Source organism: Oryctolagus cuniculus, chromosome 1, assembly GCF_964237555.1.
Source record: "Oryctolagus cuniculus chromosome 1, mOryCun1.1, whole genome shotgun sequence".
Lineage (NCBI taxonomy): Eukaryota > Metazoa > Chordata > Mammalia > Lagomorpha > Leporidae > Oryctolagus > Oryctolagus cuniculus.
The window spans coordinates 68,813,059-68,831,286 of record NC_091432.1 but is presented as its reverse complement, the minus strand read 5'-3'; the positions used below and the strand labels follow the sequence as shown (position 1 = coordinate 68,831,286).

Sequence of the window (18,228 nt, the reverse complement as noted above, 5' to 3'; positions counted from 1 at the left end):
AGCTGAGGGGGGATTGCTACAGACAGTAACGACAGCTACCATCTGTTGAGCACATTCTGTGTTCTTTGTAGTCTACCAAATGCTGCATATGAATTTTCATTGAATCCTCTTAGCAATACTTTGAGGGAGCTTCTAGTAGTACTACAGTTTTTCTTTTATTTTTTATTTTTATTTTTGGACAGGAAGAGTGAGAGAGAGAGAGAGAGAAAGGTCTTCTTTATGTTGTTTCTCCCCCCAAATGGCCGCTACAGCTGGTGCACTATCTTATTATAATATACTGACTTTTTTTTTTTTTTTAAGATTTGTTTATTTGAAAGGCAGAGTTAGAGAGAGAGGTGGAGACAGAGAGATCTTCCATCCACTGGAAGATGACCACAATGGCCAGAACTGGGCCCATCGGAATCCAGGAGCCAGGACATCCTTCCAGTTCTCCCACATGGGTGCAGGGGCCCAAGGACTTGGGCCATCTTTAACTGCTTTCTCAGTCCATTAGCAGAGTGCTGTGTGGGAACTGGAGCAGCCAGGACTCGAACTTGTACTCATATGGGATGCTGGCACTACAGGCCGGCGCTTTTAACCCGCTGCGCCATAGCACCCACCCCTCACTTTTCTTGTTTCAGACTGTACTTTCACTGTGGTTAACTGAAACCTCAGAAAGTAAAACCATCTAAAAAATGACATAAATAAGGGTGGGGATGATTATACATTATCATTTCCTGTTCTCAGACAAGGGAGGTGAAACAAAGTGATTTAAATAACTTCCTCTAGGTCACACAGTCTATTGTTAGATTCAGTATTAAAACCTAGGGAGTCTGTCTGCAGAGCCCCTGTGCACTCTCAGTGCTGCACTTGTATGTAATTGGTAGGAGTGGATCACATTATTTAGCCCCAAAGCTCTCTCACTGCATCCTCTTGGGATACTTATTGTGGTCTGTTCCATGGCAGGATCAAAGAAATATGATTCTTGTTTACTATTTGCTTTACTTTCAGATATAAGCAAACATAGCCACTGGATGCAGTTGGGGAGTGATATGACTTGGGAAGAATAGCTTGAAGGTTGGCAACATTGTTAAGGATTGTCTAACATACTTAGAACAGTAAAGCAAAAATGTGCCCATCCCATCCTTGGTATAAAAATTTAAAGATATATTTATTGAAAAGCAGTATCTCTCTCTCTTTCTCTTTCTCTCTCACACACACACATACAAATACACACACACAGTGAAGAGAAGAGAGTTCTATCTGCTGGTTCACTCCCCAAATAACCACAACAGCCAGGGCTGGGCCAGGCCCAAGCCATGAGCCTGAAACTTTTTTTTTTTTTTTTTAATTTTCTTTCTTTCTTTATTTTTTTTGACAGGCAGAGTGGACAGTGAGAGAGAGAGACAGAGAGAGAAAGGTCTTCCTTTGCCGTTGGTTCACCCTCCAATGGCCGCCGCTGCAGCCGGCGCACCGCGCTGATCCGATGGCAGGAGCCAGGATCCAGGTGCTTTTCCTGGTCTCCCATGGGGTGCAGGGCCCAAGCACCTGGGCCATCCTCCACTGCACTCCCTGGCCATAGCAGAGAGCTGGCCTGGAAGAGGGGCAACCGGGACAGAATCCGGCGCCCCGACCGGGACTAGAACCCGGTGTGCCGGCGCCACAAGGTGGAGGATTAGCCTATTGAGCCACGGCGCCGGCTCAAGCCTGAAACTTTATCCAGGTCTCCCATGTGGCTGGCAGGGACCCAGGCACTTGAGCCATCTTCCTCTGCCTTCCCTGGGCACTAGCTAGGAGCTGGGTCAGAAGCAGAGCCGCTGGGTCTTGAAACTGCATTTGGACATGGGAAGCTTGGCGTTGGTTGCAAACTTCACCATAACCTGCGATGTGACAACACCAGCAACCAGTGTAAAATTTGATTATACCTCAAAAGCCATCTGAAATCCCACCTTCTTTAGGCTTTTTCCGAGATTTTCTGGGAGTTTTTACTTTTATCCCATTTATATTAGGATCAATCATAACACAAAGCTTAAAACTTTTATATACTTGTTGAGTTGTAATTTCAGATTGTGGTAGATGTTCAAGTTAATGTTAGGTGTCATTTAGTGTGGTCTAGTATGTGTAGAACTGAAAGCTATTGGGCTTAGTGAACACCTTGAAATTTATTTCACTCAATATTCGATACCATATTTTAAATTAGAAGGAACCAAAAGTTAAAAATAATCTTTGCTGGGGAAAGAAAGCAATGTTAAGGGAAACTCAACTAACCTTTAATTTATCTTCATTGTTTTTGTTGTGGTTTAACTCATTGGAAAAAGACTGTTCTTTTGTTACTTCTTGCAGTCATATACTTCTGACTACATGTAAACAGATAAGGGAGTATCATTTGAGAGTCTCTAGTATAGAATAGAATTCTCAGCTGGAAGTTTACAGGCTAAAGTTGGTCCAAAATAATGTTTATCTTGCTTTATATAGTGCAGCTTTAAAGAGGCTAAGATAAAAGTTACTATTTTGAAGTATGTAATTCAGTGGTTTTCATGATTTACTCTGTTGTGCCACCATAACCACTGTCTAATTCCAGTTCTAAATCTAATTTCATCAGCCTACAAAGAAATTTTGTATCCATTTGACACTCAGTTGCCATTTCTCCCCACTCTCATCCCCTGGAAACCGTTAATCTTTCCATCTCCATGTATTTGTGTCTTTTGGACTATTAATGTAAATAGAATAATACAATATGTGGCCTTTTGTGTCTGCTTTCATTGACTTACATTAATGTTTTCAAAGTTTCTTTGTGTTGTAGCATATGTCAATACATACTCCTTTTTATGATGAGCAGTATTCCTCTCTGTGAATATACCACGTTTGGTATCCATCACTTGATGGACATTTCAGTTGTCTTCACTTTTTGGCTATATGTATAATGCAGCATTGAGGGAATACAGGTTTTCATAAGTGTACTTTTTAAAAATTTGAGTTGCTGTCACATCCAAAATTGAAATTATTTTTTTAATTATTTATTTGAGAAGTAGAGTTACAGAGAGAGGAAGGTTTTCCATTTGCTGGTTCACTCCCCAAATGGCAGCAACAGCCAGAGCTGAGTCAATCTGAAGCCAAGAGCCAGGATCTTCTTCTGGGTCTCCCACACAGGTAAAGGGACCCCAGCACTTGGGCCATCTTCCACTGCTTTCCCAGGCCATAAGCAGGATTGGAAGAGAAGCAGCCAGTGTCCTGGCAACCAGATGGGATGCCAGTACCTCAGGTAGAGACCTAGCCTACTACGCCACAGCGCCAGCCCCCAAAAATTGAAAATTTGAAGAGTTGACAGCTACAGACCATCATTTTCCCATGTCAGAACTGTGCTTTGGCCAAGTAATAGTTGCTCCCTCTAAGATGGGATTCACAGTCTGTAGTTCACCATATTTCTTTTTTTTTTTTTTTTACCCTCCAAAAATTGGACTTAGTGTTTACTCTTAAATTTTGTTTTTCTTGTAGCATAGTTAATGTGAAAGTAAAATATTTGTTCTCACCTCTTTATCAATGTTAAATAATCAAAGTTAGATTGAAAATTCCACATGTCAGTATAAATAGAAGAGAGATGGTGATTGCAGAAAGATAGACTATGATTATAAGTAAAATAACCACAGATGATCTGCCTTTGCTCATTATAAGCATGGTATCTGATATAAAGTTTAAATTCAACATGGCAAAGTACACTTTACAGTGTGAGTCTGCTTGGACTGCCATAACTAAGTGCCATGGACTGGGTGATTTAAACAGTGGAAATTTTCTCACAGTTCTGGAGCTTGAAGTAGCAGATTCGGTTTCTGATGAGGACTCTGGCTTGCAGATGATCACTTTATCACTGTATCCTCTGTTTCTTTGTACAGAGACAAAGTGATCTGGTGGCTCTTGCACTAATTATATATGAGAGCACCGTGTCAGTCATCTTGCGGCCCAATCTTTCTGACCTCATTTAACCATCATTCCCTCCCAGATTACCTCTCCTGGCCTCTGCTTATAGGTACATTGGAGGTTAGGGCTTCAACTTATAAATCTGGGGAGAAGAGACACAATTAGTCCATAACATATATTGTAAAACAGTCCATACTGAGAACTGTGACAGGTAATGGAAAAAGTTCCAATGAAGAAATTGAGAGGGGTCAGGGAGTACTGAAATCTTAAATTTTGTTTTTAATGCTATGGTATGTAGCTTATTTATTCCAAAGAGAAAAATAGTGCATGCTTATCTATGTCTTTCTTTTATGTGGAGTTTGTAGACAGTAAAAAATTATTTGTATGAAACTAGAATGAACATTTCAACATGTCAGCGTAATTGGAAATACTCTTATGGGTAGTGAATGAATTACTGGAAACACACAGGAGATGTTAAGTCAGTTTTTATATTTTCTATCGTAGTTAATATCTTTACTTCTTTTAATTTTTGAAAGGCAGAGTAACAGAAACAGATGTTCCATCTGCTGATTCACTCCCCAAATGCCTGCAGTAGCCAGGGCTGGGCCAGGTAAAGTCCATCTGGGTCTCCCTTGTGGGTGGCAGGAACCCAAGTACTTGGACTATCATTTGCTGCCTTCCTAGGCACATTTAAAGGAAGCTGGGTAGGAAGCAGAGTAGTTAGAACTCAAACTAGCACTGGGAAGCTGGATTGCAAGCACAGGCGGGACTCAGTCTGAGGCACTCTGGTACAGAATGTAGTGTCCCAACCTAGCTGTATTTGTAACACTGATGAGAATCTTAATATGACTGTAGATAATGTGGATGTGGGGCCAGTGCCAAAGCTCAATAGGCTAATCCTCCGCCTGCAGCGTCGGCACCCTGGGTTCTAGCCCTGGTTAGGGTGCCAGATTCTGTCCCGGTTGCTCCTCTTCTAGTCCAGCTCTCTGCTGTGGCCCGGGAGTGCAGTGGAGGATGGCCCAAGTGCTTGGGCCCTGCACTCGCATGGGAGACCAGGAGAAACACCTGGCTCCTGCCTTCAGATCAGCGCGGTGCGCCGGCCGCAGCGCGCCAGCTACAGCGGCCATTGCGGGGGTGACCCAACGGTAAAGGAAGACCTTTCTCTCTCTCTCTCACTGTCCACTCTGCCTGTCAAAAAAAAAAAAATAATAATAATGTGGATGTGATTCTTTAATGAGCCCATCTTCAGGAAATGGCTTTTTTAATCTGTTGAAGAGGAAAATTTTTCAAAATAAATGTAGATGGCTCAAATTTAGAAAATGTAATCTACTTGTATTCTTCTTTTGGTCATTGTGAACATAATTCCTGACAATGGAGCCTAAATTCAAAATGACGGTGTTTTGGAAAGAAATGACTTTTTTCTTGACATTTGTTTATTTGAAAGGCAGAGCAACAGAAAAAAGAGCTTCCATCTGCTGGTTCACTCCCCAGATGGCCACAATAGGCTGGGCCGAGCTTAAGTCAAGAGCCATAATCTCCATCCAAGTCCCCCACATGGGTGGCAGGATCCCAAGTACTAAGGCCATCTTCCGCTGCCTTCCCAGGCACGTTAACAGGAAGCTGGATTGGAAGCAGAATAAATGAAACTCAAAATGACACTCCAACATGGGATATGCCACAATGCCTGCCCAAAACATGAGATTTTTAAACATAAAACAACTTCACAGGGCTGACACTGTGGCACAGCAGGTAAGGCCACTACCTGCAGTGCCAGCATCCCGTATGGGCACCAGTTCGAATCCCAGCTGCTCCACTTCTGACCCAGCTATCCGCTATGACCTGGGAAAGCACTAGAAGATGACCCAAGTCCTTGGGCCCCTGTACCCATGTGGGAGACCCAGAAGAAGCTCCTGACTCCTGGCTTTGGATTGGTGCAGCTCCAGCTGTTGCACCTGTCTGGGGAGCAAACCATCGATGGACTAGCTCTCTCTTTCTCTGCCTCTCCTCTCTCTGTGTAACTATGACTTTCAAATAAATAAATTAATTAAAAAAAAAGATAAAGAACTTCGGTCACTTTACTGTATCATTATCTGGGATATTTTTTGCATAAAAACAGTGAAAGTAGAATATGGCATAGTGCGGAAACTCAGCTTGTGAACTGGATAAGCTCACAGCTTGACCTTAAATGAATCAAAGTTTTAGCTAATGAATAGTTTGCACAATAGAGTATTTCTGTGTACAATGTGATTTCATGTTCTCCTGTATGCATCAGGAATCTAATTAGATTCCTCTTAAGTAATAGATTCATAAGAATACTACAGGCCACACTTGGTATCAGTCCAAGATCATTCTGGGATAGGGTTCACAGCTTGCCATCCACATGCAGTGCTGAGTAGTAGTCCCTTTAGTCATTTGTGCAGTGGTTCATATTGCTATCTAAGAACTGACTTATCCCAGAGCAAGTAGATGGGATCCACTTTGAGTAGATACAGAAATACAGTGTCTTAAAAGCCTCATGTTCTATGGAACCCAGTATCTCATAAGAATTCAACAATCAGAAGTTCCAGGAGTCTCACTGTGATCAGGAGAGCCCAGGGTGTCAAATTGCAGGGTTTAAAAATTCATGTCCTTGTTTTTAGTTGACCAAATATTGTATATATTTATAGTCTACAACATGATGTTTTGTGTGTGGAATAGCTAAATAAAGCTGATCAGTATAGATATTACCTCACATACTTACTGTTTCACTGTAAGAACATTTAAAATCTACTCTTCTAGCAGCTTTCAATATAGCCACCATGTTGTACAGTATATCTTGAACTCATTCCTCCTTACCGAAACGTATCTGTTGACCAGCTTCTCCCAAGCCCCACCACGTCCTTAGCCACAGGTAACCATCATTCTCCTCAAAGCTTCTGTCAGTTTGACTCATCAAAATGATAGAATTTTCTTTTTAAAGGCTCAGGGACAAGATTTTGTCCTTGTGATGCCTGTGTCCCATTTGGGAGTGCCTGGGTTTAATACCTGTTCCTGCCCCAGACTTCACTTTCTGCTGATGTAGACCCTAGGAGGCAGCGGTGGTGGCTCAAGTAATGGAGTTCCTCACTCCCCAGACTCAACCCCACCTAGTACTGGCCATTGCAGGCATTTGGGAATGAACCAGGGATAAGAGCCCTTTGTCTCTCTGCCTCTCAAGTAATTAATTTAATGATAAATAAAAAATAGAATGGATACACTAAAGATATTAAAGCTGAGTAGTATTTCATTATGTGTGTGTGTGTGTACACTGCTTTCTTTATCCATTCATGCATCAATGGATGTGGTTAATCCTACAGTGAATGTAATGTGCAGATAGCTCTTCAACAAGCTGATTTTATTTCCTTTGGGTAAAGACCCAAATAGTGGGATCACTGGGCCACATGGTAGTTCTATTTTTATTTTAATTTATTTTTAACTTACATTTATTTATTTGAGAGACAGGGAGAAAGCTCCCACTCGCTGATTTCCTCTCTGAATGCCCGCAGTAGCTGGAACCAAAGCCAATAGCCAGGAATTCAGTCTGCATCTCTCACATGGGTAGCAAGAACCCAGTTACTTCAACCATCTTCACTGCCACCTAGGTCTGCATTAGCAGGAACCTGGAGAGGGAAAGCGGAGAAAGAGATCTTTCATTGGCTGGTTCACTCCCCAAATGGCACCAGTGGCCTGAGCTGGGAGATAGGAACCCCAGTCTCCCATGTGAGTGACAGGAACCCAGTCATTTGAGCTATCACTTGTGCATCCTAGAATCTGTATTAGCAGGAACCTGGAGTCAGGAGGCACTCTATTAAAGAACATGAGCATCTTATCCTGGTTCCAACCAAATCACCTCTGATCTGACATTTTAAAAAATGAGGTTTGTATGAAAATACTCATTTTAAATATTACATTCTTATTTTTAAATAACATACCCTACTTCATCTCCTATGTAGTTTCTCTGGTTGACCAACAATGATCTGTTCATAATTTTTAAAGAAGTTGCTCTCTTGGTAAAACTTTTTAGAATTAGAGTTTCTTAGTTGTGATGGTGAGGCAAAGTGATGAAGAATGTGCTAAAATTACTAGTCAGTCAATTCTGAAAACACTGTGCTCACATTCTTTGGGCACCAGATTAGGGCATCTGTGCACTCTGTGTAGCCCTTTTCAGAGCTGATATGATTCACCTAAGATGAGTTTTGTTAGGCTTCAGTCTGCTCCATAAAAGTTGAAAATTTAGAGGCCGGCACTGTGGTTGTAGTAGGCTAAGCTTTTGCCTGCAGCACTGGCAACCTATAAGGATACCAGTGCAAGTCCTGGCTGGTCCTCTTACTGATCCAGCTCTCTGCTATTAATGCTTCTGGGAAGGCAGTAGAGGGTGGCCCAATTGCTTGGGACCCTGCACCCACGTGGGAGACCTGGAAGAAGCACGTGGCTCCTGGCTTTGGATAGTCCCAGCTCTGGCCATTGTGGTCATCTGAGGAGAGAACCAACAGATGGAAGGTCTTTATCACTGTTTCTCTCTTTCTGTTTAACTCTACCTCTCAAAAAAAAAAAAAAAAAAAAAAAAAAGATTGAAAAATTTAAACCCAAAAAGGCAAAAAGGGGAATTGACAGTAGTTTCTTTATAAAGTATTAACTCTGAAATGTTGAGCAATGACAGATGATAAAGTAATTTGTTGCATAACCACATTATAGAATGTATAGAAGTATAGGGTTTAGTATTGTAAAAGTGTTAATGTTTGAAGGTAAGAATTGATCCCAACTATGTGAAGGAAATAACCTAAAATGTTACTAGTGATTGCCTCTGGATAGTAGGGTTAGGTCTTTTTATTTTATTTTATTTTATTTTCCTTTTCTCTGGTTTTCATTTTCCCACTTACATGCTGACGTTATCTTAGTGAAATGACGTGTCAGTGGTTTGCCATCAAGAATATCAAACAAATATGATATTTTAAAAATGTTGCATGTACTATTTTCAGTTTTGTATTTTTGAGCCATCTTTTGAGTGTGAATAGATTATTTGAGTTGTGCAGATATCTCATTGCATTCCACTGAGAACTCCATAGCTAAAAGTAAAAAGCAGAAACATGAGTCTTTCTAGTTTTTTTGATATCTACAAGTTGTGCTTGAGAATTTTTTTTTGATTGTCAGATTGTTTATCATCAAATAGCCAATGACAAAAGCTACCTGTTTTAGGAGAGAAACTGTGAATGAAAATGTACAGGAAGCCTTTTATATTGTATATCCTTGGAAGCTTCTGTTTATCTAATTAAACTGTTTTGATTTGTAGAGGAGCAGAAGGATGACGAAAAGATGAAAGGCAAAGAGCAGCCAGTAGATGCAGAAAACCATTCTGCTGCCAGTGCTGTAGAGGGCACCACTGTGAAAGTAGAAAAGGAGGAAGAAAAGGAACTTGTGAAGCTGCCAGTCATCGTCAAGCTAGAAAAATCTTTGCCAGAAATTGAGGAAAAAAAGATTATCAAAGAAGAAAGTGATTCTTTCAAGGAAAACGTCAAACCCATTAAAGTGGAAATAAAGGAATGTAGAGCAGATCCTAGAGATCCCAAAGGTAACACGGACAGGCTTGTGCAGGAGCCGGAGAGACTGGAGTTCAGTGGCAGCGTTAAGACTTCTCAAGACATCACGGAGAAATCTACTGAGGAAACAGAAAAACTTAAAAATGACCAGCAGGCAAAGATACCACTAAAAAAGAGAGAAATTAAACTGAGCGATGATTTTGACAGTCCAGTGAAAGGACCTTTGTGTAAGTCTGTTACTCCAACAAAAGAGTTTTTGAAAGATGAAATCAAACAAGAGGAGGAGACTTGTAAAAGGGTTTCTACAATCACTGCTCTGAGCCACGAAGGGAAGCAAATGGTAAATGGAGAAGTTAGTGATGACAAGGTAACTCCAAATTTTAAGACTGAACCAATCGAGACAAAGTTTTACGAAGCAAAAGAAGATGCATACAATAGCCCCTGCAAGGACAGAAGTGTCATCGTGGAGGGAAATGGAGCAGAGGCCCTGAATTCTGTCATAACAAATATGAAAACAGGTGAGCATGAGAAAGAAGTGGTCCCTGCAGGGAAAGAGACAGGTAGCTCAGTGTCAGCCCCAGAGACCCAGAATCTAAAAGGGCAGATAGAAGAACCTGATCTTGTAGAAATGGAAACCTCTCTTGAGTCTTCTGAGATGGCAAAGGATCTCTCTTTAAAAGCTGCTTTATCTACCACTGACACCTGCACCATGAAAATTGAGGACAGGTCTCCCAAAGGTAAGAAGGATAAGCGTCTACCAGTCCTAGAATGTCTTGAAAAGCCAGAGAAGTCCAAAAAGATTCTTCATGATAAGGATCCGCAAAGGTTGAGTCCAATACCAGAAGAAGTTCCAAGGAGTGCTCTTGAATCAGAAAAGCTAGGTGCTCCTGGGACAGCTGAATTTTCTCAGCCGCCTACAATGACTTCCCACTATGAAAAACTGGCCTCAGAAAATGAAGTCGTTGAAAATAAGAGTACAAGTCATGTTGGTCACTCCCTGGAAAAAACAGATCCAGATATCCCGAAAGAGGACTCTGAGTCCATGAAGGTAGAAATGGATAATCCCAGCAATGCCCAGCCCTCTGGCATAGAGGAGCCTTCTGAAACAAAGGGTTCTGTGCAAAAAAGCAAATTTAAATATAAGCTGATTCCTGACGAAGAAACTGCTACCACAGAAAATACAGAGATAACTTCTGAAAGGCAAAAAGAGGGCATCAAGTTAACAATTAGGATATCAAGTCGGAAAAAGAAGACAGATTCTCCTCCCAAAATTCTAGAACTAGAACACAAGCAAGAGAAGACAGAAAAAGAAGAAGAGAAAGCAAATATGGGCCGTACGTTAAGGAGGTCTCCAAGAATATCTAGGCCCACAGCAAAAGTGGCTGAGATCAGAGACCAGAAAGCTGATAAAAAAAAGGGGGAAGGAGAAGATGAAGTGGAAGAAGAGTCAGCAGCTTCGCAAAAAACAGAAAAAAAAGAAAGTTTGAAAAAAGTGGAGAAAGATACAAATTCTAAAATAAGCAAGGTAAAATTTATTCTACTGTGACACTTAAGTTTTATCAGAAACTTTTGGATTTAAAGTTTTATTAAGTCGTTCTCTTTAGCTGAAATACAGTCATTCAAAGACAACTAAAAATGTATCTTTCTCTGAGATATTTTTCTCTGTTGTTATCTGCACATATAAAGTTGCAGACTCTATAATCTTTTAAGCTTTCCTTTCTAATATAAATAGAATAGGAAAATATTCTTTTTGTAAGCCAGTCAAATTAACAGCCAAAGAGTATAAAATAGAAATTCCCCACAAGCATTACTAACATTTGGGGGTCCATATCTTTCCATTCCGTTCTATATGCATTCTAGTGTATGGTCATGAATATTTGCCAACTCATTTAAAAAAATAAACTGGATCAAGTGTGCTCATTTTTCTGTGAGCTTTTCCCTTAGCAGCGTGTCTCTGAACTCTTCATGTCAGGACACAGTCCACACTTTGTTTATTAACCACTACATAGTACTCCATAGTGTGGCTGTGCCTCAGTTTATTTACTACTCCCTCACTGATCGACATTTAGGTTGTTTCCAATTTCTCACTATTACAGGCAGTGCTGCATTGAAGATCCTTTTGGACTTAGTGAGTATTTCTTTAGAATAGACTCCTGGAATTGGAATAACTGGGTCAAGGGGCACATGTACTTTAAATGTTGAGGGTTACTGCTACATTGCCTTCCAAAAATGTCCTATTAATGTGCCATCTCATTACCAGTGTATGAGAGTACCTATTTCAGTTGTTAGTTTTAGAAGCAAGAAATCTATCTGGCGCTCTTATTCTAAGCAGAATCTTTTACAAGTTCTTGATTAGTCTATAGGAGAATAATTAAAAGCATTATTTTTGTTTTTAGTTTATTTAAATAATTAAGCTATTCATAAGTAATTCTTTATTCCCTGAAATACTGAACTTTTAATTCTTTACTTTTAGAAAAAAGTTTTCTTATTTCTGCTGTTAGAATATTTTTATTCTTTACTGGAGACCTATAATGTAGGGATGAACAGAAATAAACAGTTGTTAAAAGATAGTACAGTTAAGTAATAACTTTTAACAAAATTGTGAACCTATTTTTTTTAAGTTTCTCAGGGTTTTTATATGTAAAAGGTCTGACCTTTGAAAATTTAGCTTTAACATGGAATTTAAATTTTGCATAATACAGTGAGTATATAGTCATCTTTCCATTATACAGGCTTTAGAATGTGCGTGGCCTTTAACCCAGAATCCTCTTCAAGGAATTTATCCTAACCATAAAGATGTGTAAAATCTTGTGAAGATATATTGTTCATAGAAGTGAAAAAAATGGGAAACACCTACCTAAATGTCTAATAGGGGGTTAGATAAATTACACTCGTGTGGTGGCATATTATACAGACTAAGGAAAAGACATAATGGTCATTATAATTACATTTCTAAAACCCAAAAATACAGAAAAACTTGAAATAATACACCAAAATTTAATAGCTGGTATATCTGATGATAAGGATACAGTAATTTACATTTTTTCTTTGTATATTGACTAAATATCCCACAATGGACATGTACCAGAAGTTTTATATTTCTAAAATTTGTTATATCAAATTATCCCAACATTTTATTTTATACAAAGGTAAAACCCAAAGGCAAAGTTCGATGGACTGGTTCTCGAACACGTGGCAGGTGGAAATATTCCAGCAATGATGAAAGTGAAGGATCTGACAGTGAAAAATCATCTGCAGCTTCAGAAGAGGAAGAAGAAAAGGAAAGTGAAGAAGCCGTCCTAGCAGACGATGATGAACCATGCAAGAAATGTGGCCTTCCAAACCATCCCGAACTCGTATGTGCCAATGTAAATTAGCAGTGTTCGTATTACAGGCGCGCAGTGATTGCCCGGAGCAGCTACGTCTTTTGTGTTGAATCATGACTTGAATTTTTGAATGCTGCAGAGATTGTATGCTACAAAGTCACCTTTATGTTTCTGAAAGTAATAACCCAGTTTTAGGGAGACCAAGGATCAGGATTCTGCTTTCATTCTACCTGATTTAGCTATGGATGTTTTCTCGGTTAGCAGTGATATACCCACCTAAGTCAAGAAGTAACCTTGTAGGGTTTTACAGTTTTTTAAATAGAGCAGTCCTTACAAATCTTTTAAGAGAATAAATCACAGACCAGATACATTCAGAAGAATAGTACCAGATTTATATGGAGCTTTGTTACTTAGAAAGTAAGCTCTTCAAAAATGGCCTGCATCAGAAGAACCAATTCCTAATCTATATAGCTTGCAGTTCATAAGTGAGGCTATTGAAGAAACACTGATGCTACACCCAGTTCTGAGCAACTGTGCTCTTTCAATAAAACTGCGTTTGAAGGCAACTTCTCTTTAATTGAGTAGAAATGTAAAGAAAGCTCCTTCTGTGTGACTAGAATATACTGAGGAGAAATGTTGTGAGATCATATAGTTTTGAAAAATTAAGATGTGGTTCTCTACTTCTTTCCTAGAAAGTTATGGGATATGTTGGGAAAAGTGTGGGATTGAGACATATATTCAGATCTTAAATTTGTTTTGTTTTGTTTAAGATTTATTTTATTTACATAGAGAGGTAGAGACAGAGAGAAAGAGGTCTTCCATCCGTTGGTTCACTCCCCAAATGGCTTCAACAGCCAGAGCTAAACCGATCCTAAGCCAGGAGCCAGGAGCTTATTCCAGGTCTCCCACATGAGTGCGGGGTCCCAGGACTTGGGCTATCCTCTGCTGCTTTCCCAGGAGCATTAGTGGGGAGCTAGATTAGAAGTGGAGCAGCCAGACTTGCACTGGCGCCCATATGGGATGCTGTCTCCAGATCCTGCTGTATGCTGTAATTACCTCCCTCTCTTTATCTTGAATTTTTCATTGAAAAGTGAGACTGATACCACGTAGTTCTGACAGGTTTGTTTGTTTTTGTTTTCTTATTTTAAGAGTTTATTTGAAAGGCAAAGTTACAGAGATGGAGAAGCAGAAGAGAAAAATCTTCCAACTGCTGGTTCACTAGCAAAATGGCCACAAAATCTGGGGCAAGGCCAAGCCAAAGCCAGGAGCCTCAAACTCCATCTGGGTCTCCCACATAGGTGGCAGGGGCCCAGGTACTTGAGCCATCTTCCACTGCTTCCCCAGGCACAGTATCAGGGAGCTGAATTAGAAGTGTAGCAGCATGGATTCAAACTAGCGCTCATATGGCATGCTGATACTACAGTCAGCAACTCAACCTGCTGTGTCACACAATAGCCCCTGACAGTACTTTTATAACTCATGGAAAGGGATGGATCTTTTATGTGCTGGGTTAAAATTAATTCTGGTTTACTTGTTCTTTTCTTCCTTACCACTGAAACTGTATCTGGAAACTAAACTCATCAGTGAAGTTTCTCATGTCCCAGTGGTTTCTGTGAGTTCAAGCAAAAGATATAATTTAGAACCAGATAATAACTTTAGCTCTGAGAAGAATGCATTTTTACTAAGACAGCAAGAGCTATTAGGGACAAAGGGATATGAGAAAATAATAAATGGTGAGTAGAATTGACATTGAGAAAAAGGAAAAAGTTGAGCCCTTTTTGGAACAGATAGGATTTTTATTTATTTGACTATTTTAATGACTACTTAGACAATCTCACTACTGTTTACTGTGCCAGAGAATGACACTGAAAACTGAAGATCTCAGATGTGCTGACTTTCCTTTGGTAAGTGGCTAAGGTTAATCTCAAAGTCAAAATACCAAGGGGCTACTATGTTGTAGAGAAATGATGCTGAGCTAGAAAGACATGGTCCTTGGCTTCATTGAACCTACAACAGAAAGCAATGTATTCTTTCATAAATGTAGAACTGTAAAAGACTTTCAAGATGCTTTAGACAAAATGAATGAATTATTACTTGGAAATCTCAGATGGTAGTATTTATTTAGTGGAGTTTTAACTTTATTGCAAAGTAGAGACTGCCTTCATTTTAGAAATACAGTACTTCCTAAAAGTTAACTTGTACTTTTATTATTTGAAATTCAGATTACATCTTACCATAGAAACAATTGAGAAATGAAATTGGTGCCCTGGTTCATACTGTCTGCCACAGGGGAGAGAATCAATGCTGGTTCTTGTCCTACCCCGAAGAAGACAATGACGGTGAACAAAGCAGAAGTTTTATTGAAAGCAGAGAGCCTCCTGATGGACCCAGTTGGGGTTGGGGACTCCAAGTAGCTTTCAAGTGAGGGCTCTTTTATCACACAAAATGGTGCCAAAGAGAGTGTCTTATTCTTTGATTGACAAGTTTAAAGGATTGAAGCTGTGTCCAATCAGTGGGGCAGAAAGAGTCATGGAAATTTATTTTTTTAAAGATTTATTTTATTTATTTGAAAGGCAGAGAGACAGAAAAAGAGAGAAATTCTGTCCATTGGTTCACTCCCCAAATGGCCACAACTCCCTTAGTTGGGGCAGGCAGTAGCCAGGGGCCAGGAGCTTCATCAGGAGTTACGGTGTAACAGGTTAAGCTACTACCTGCAACGCCAGCATCCCATAGGCTGCTGGTTCATGTCCCGGCTGCTCCACTTCCAACCCAGCTTCTTGCTAATGTGCCTGGGAAAGCAGTGGAAGATGGCCCAAATGCCTGGGCCTCTGCACCCTCATGGGAGACTTGGTTGAAGCTCCAGGCCCCTGCCTTCAGTCTGGCCCAGCCCCAGCATCGTGGCCATTTGAGGAGAACCAGCAGATGTGAAACCTCTTTCTGTCTTCTCTTTGTAATGCTGCCATTCAAATACATAAATATTAAAAAAAAAAAAAAAGCTTTAACAAATTATCAGAGGTTTAAGCCATTTGATCAAAATAAAGTAATATTTAACCTGATAGAGGCAAAGCTATGGAATAGATATAATCAGTTAAGATAATCACTGAAGTATTTTAAAACAGACAGATCATGTTAACTCCTTTGACACATTTCTCTGAAGCAATCAATACAATAAAAAACATGAGAAATCTTCCCAAGATGCATAAAATTCTTGTTCCCTAGGTCAGCTACAAAAACACAGAAAAGGCTTAATTAAAAGGATTAGCACATGGGGCCGTCACCCTGGCGCACTAGGTTAATCCTCCGCCTGTGGCGCGGGCATCCCATATGGGCGCCAATTCTAGTCCTGGTTGCTTGTCTTCCAGTCCAGCCCTCTGCTGTGGCCCAGGAAGGCAGTGGAGGATGGCCCAAGTGTTCGGGGCCCTGCACCTGCATGGGAGACCAGGAGGAAGCACTTGGCTCCTGGCTTCTGATCAGCACAGCTCCGGCAGCTCCGGCCATTGCTGCCATTTTGGGAGTGAACCAACGGAAGCAAGACCTTTCTCTCTGTCTCTCTCACTGTCTTTAACTCTACCTGTTAAATAAATAAATAAATAATATTTTTAAAATGGATTAGCACATGACATCAGCATATGAACCCCTTACTTGATACTTAAATACGTCATGGAACACACAGGTAGAGAATCAGGTGATCCTGTTACCTGGACTTACTTAAAATATCAGCTAGTGTATTTTATTTTCCCCAAAAGAAACCATTTATGTAATTAATACAAATTTCATAAATACAATTTTAGGAATATATTTATTCTTCCCACCATACCTGCCCTCCCACCCATACTCTCACCCTTCCTCCTCTTCCCTCTCTCCTTCCCCGTCCCATTCTCCATTAAGATTCATTTTCAGTTAACTTTGTACACAGAAGCCAACTCTATACTAAGTAAAGATTTCAACAGTTTACACACACACACACAAAATGTATGAAAAAACTGTTTGATAACATGCTTTTTCATTAACTCTCATAATGCAACTCATAAAGGACAGAGGTCCTGCATGGGAAGTTAGTGCACAGTGACTCCTGTTGTCAGTTTAACAATTAACACTCTCATGTTTGACATCAGTGACTACCTGAGGCTCTTGACATGAGCTGCTTATGCTGTGGAAGCCTTTTAAATCCGCAAACTCTGTCAGTATTTAGACAAGGCCATGAGCAAAGTAGAAGTTATCTCCTCCTTTCAGAGAAAGGTACATCCTTCTTTGATGGCCACTTCTTTCTGCTGGGGTCTCACTCACAGAGATCCTTCATGTAGAACATTTTTTGCCACAGTGTCTTGGCTTTCCATGCCTAGAATGGTTTCATGAGCTTTTCAGCCAGACCAGGATGCCTTAAGGGCTGATTCTGAGGTCAGAGTGCTGCTTAAAGCAATTATGATTCTATGAGTGGACTGCTTCCCATATTGGAACTTTCTCTCCTTTTAATTTCATCTATTATTATTGCCAGACACTTGATCCTATTTATATTATTACTTTAACAGTCCTATTTATATGTTCAATTTAACACTTAATATGATCACTTTAACACGTAAGATAGCATTTTTATCACCCAGCTTAATGAGATTTGGGGTCCCATGGCAAGTTTTCAAACTGCACCCTTAGAAGTAAGGCTATAGGAATGTATGCAGAACTATACAGATTTACAGTTATAAACTTCCTCCTCCGTCTCTTATTCCCACTTTTTTTTTTTTTTTACAGGCAGAGTGGACAGTGAGAGAGACAGAGAGAAAGGTCTTCCTTTACCGTTGGGTCACCCTCCAATGGCCGCTGCAGCCCATGCACCGCGCTGATCCAAAGCCAGGAGCCAGGTTCTTCTCCTGGTCTCCCATGCGGGTGCAGGGCCCAAGGCCTTGGGCTATCCTCCACTGCACTCCCGGGCCACAGCAGAGAGCTGGCCTGGAAGAGGGGCAACCGGGACAGAATCCGGCGCCCTGACCAGGACTAGAACCCAGTGTGCCGGCGCCGCAGGCGGAGGATTAGCCTATTGAGCCGCAGCGCCAGATCCATCCTCAGTTGACTATATACATATGAGTAACTCTATATTAAGTAAAGAGTTCAACAAATATTATGAAGAAAAAACTGTTGCTTGATATTCAAGACAAGGGCCATTCAAGTCATCTCTTCTTGAAATATCGGTTTCACTTCTACAGACTTCATTTTTGGTGCTATATCAATTCTCACAGACCAGGGAGATCATATGGTATTTGTCCCTTTGGGACTGGCTTATTTCACTACATATGATGTTTCAGCTAGCTTTAAAATAATTTCCTTCTAATCTTAACCAACCTGATCTCTTCTACAAAGTACTTTTTCCTTCAGTTTCTCCTTCTATCAAGAAATCCTTAACCTTTGTCACCAGGAATACATTCTCATCCTCATATTGTTAAGACAACTGGGTAAATAAC

At 40.3% G+C, this 18,228-nt stretch overlaps 1 protein-coding gene across 3 annotated transcripts in view; it reads left to right on the top strand.

Moving 5' to 3' along the window:
- Positions 1-18,228, top strand: part of RSF1 (remodeling and spacing factor 1) — a 165,371-nt gene that overhangs the window by 105,113 nt on the left and 42,030 nt on the right. For 2 of the 3 annotated variants that reach the window (XM_017344448.3, XM_051822018.2), the window contains exons 6-8: positions 9,203-10,974; positions 12,599-12,805; positions 14,632-14,679. In XM_017344448.3, coding sequence (XP_017199937.2) covers positions 9,203-10,974; positions 12,599-12,805; positions 14,632-14,679 — 2,027 coding nt within the window. The remainder of the gene's footprint in view (positions 1-9,202; positions 10,975-12,598; positions 12,806-14,631; positions 14,680-18,228) is intronic. The other variant, XM_002708674.5, reaches the window with a different exon arrangement.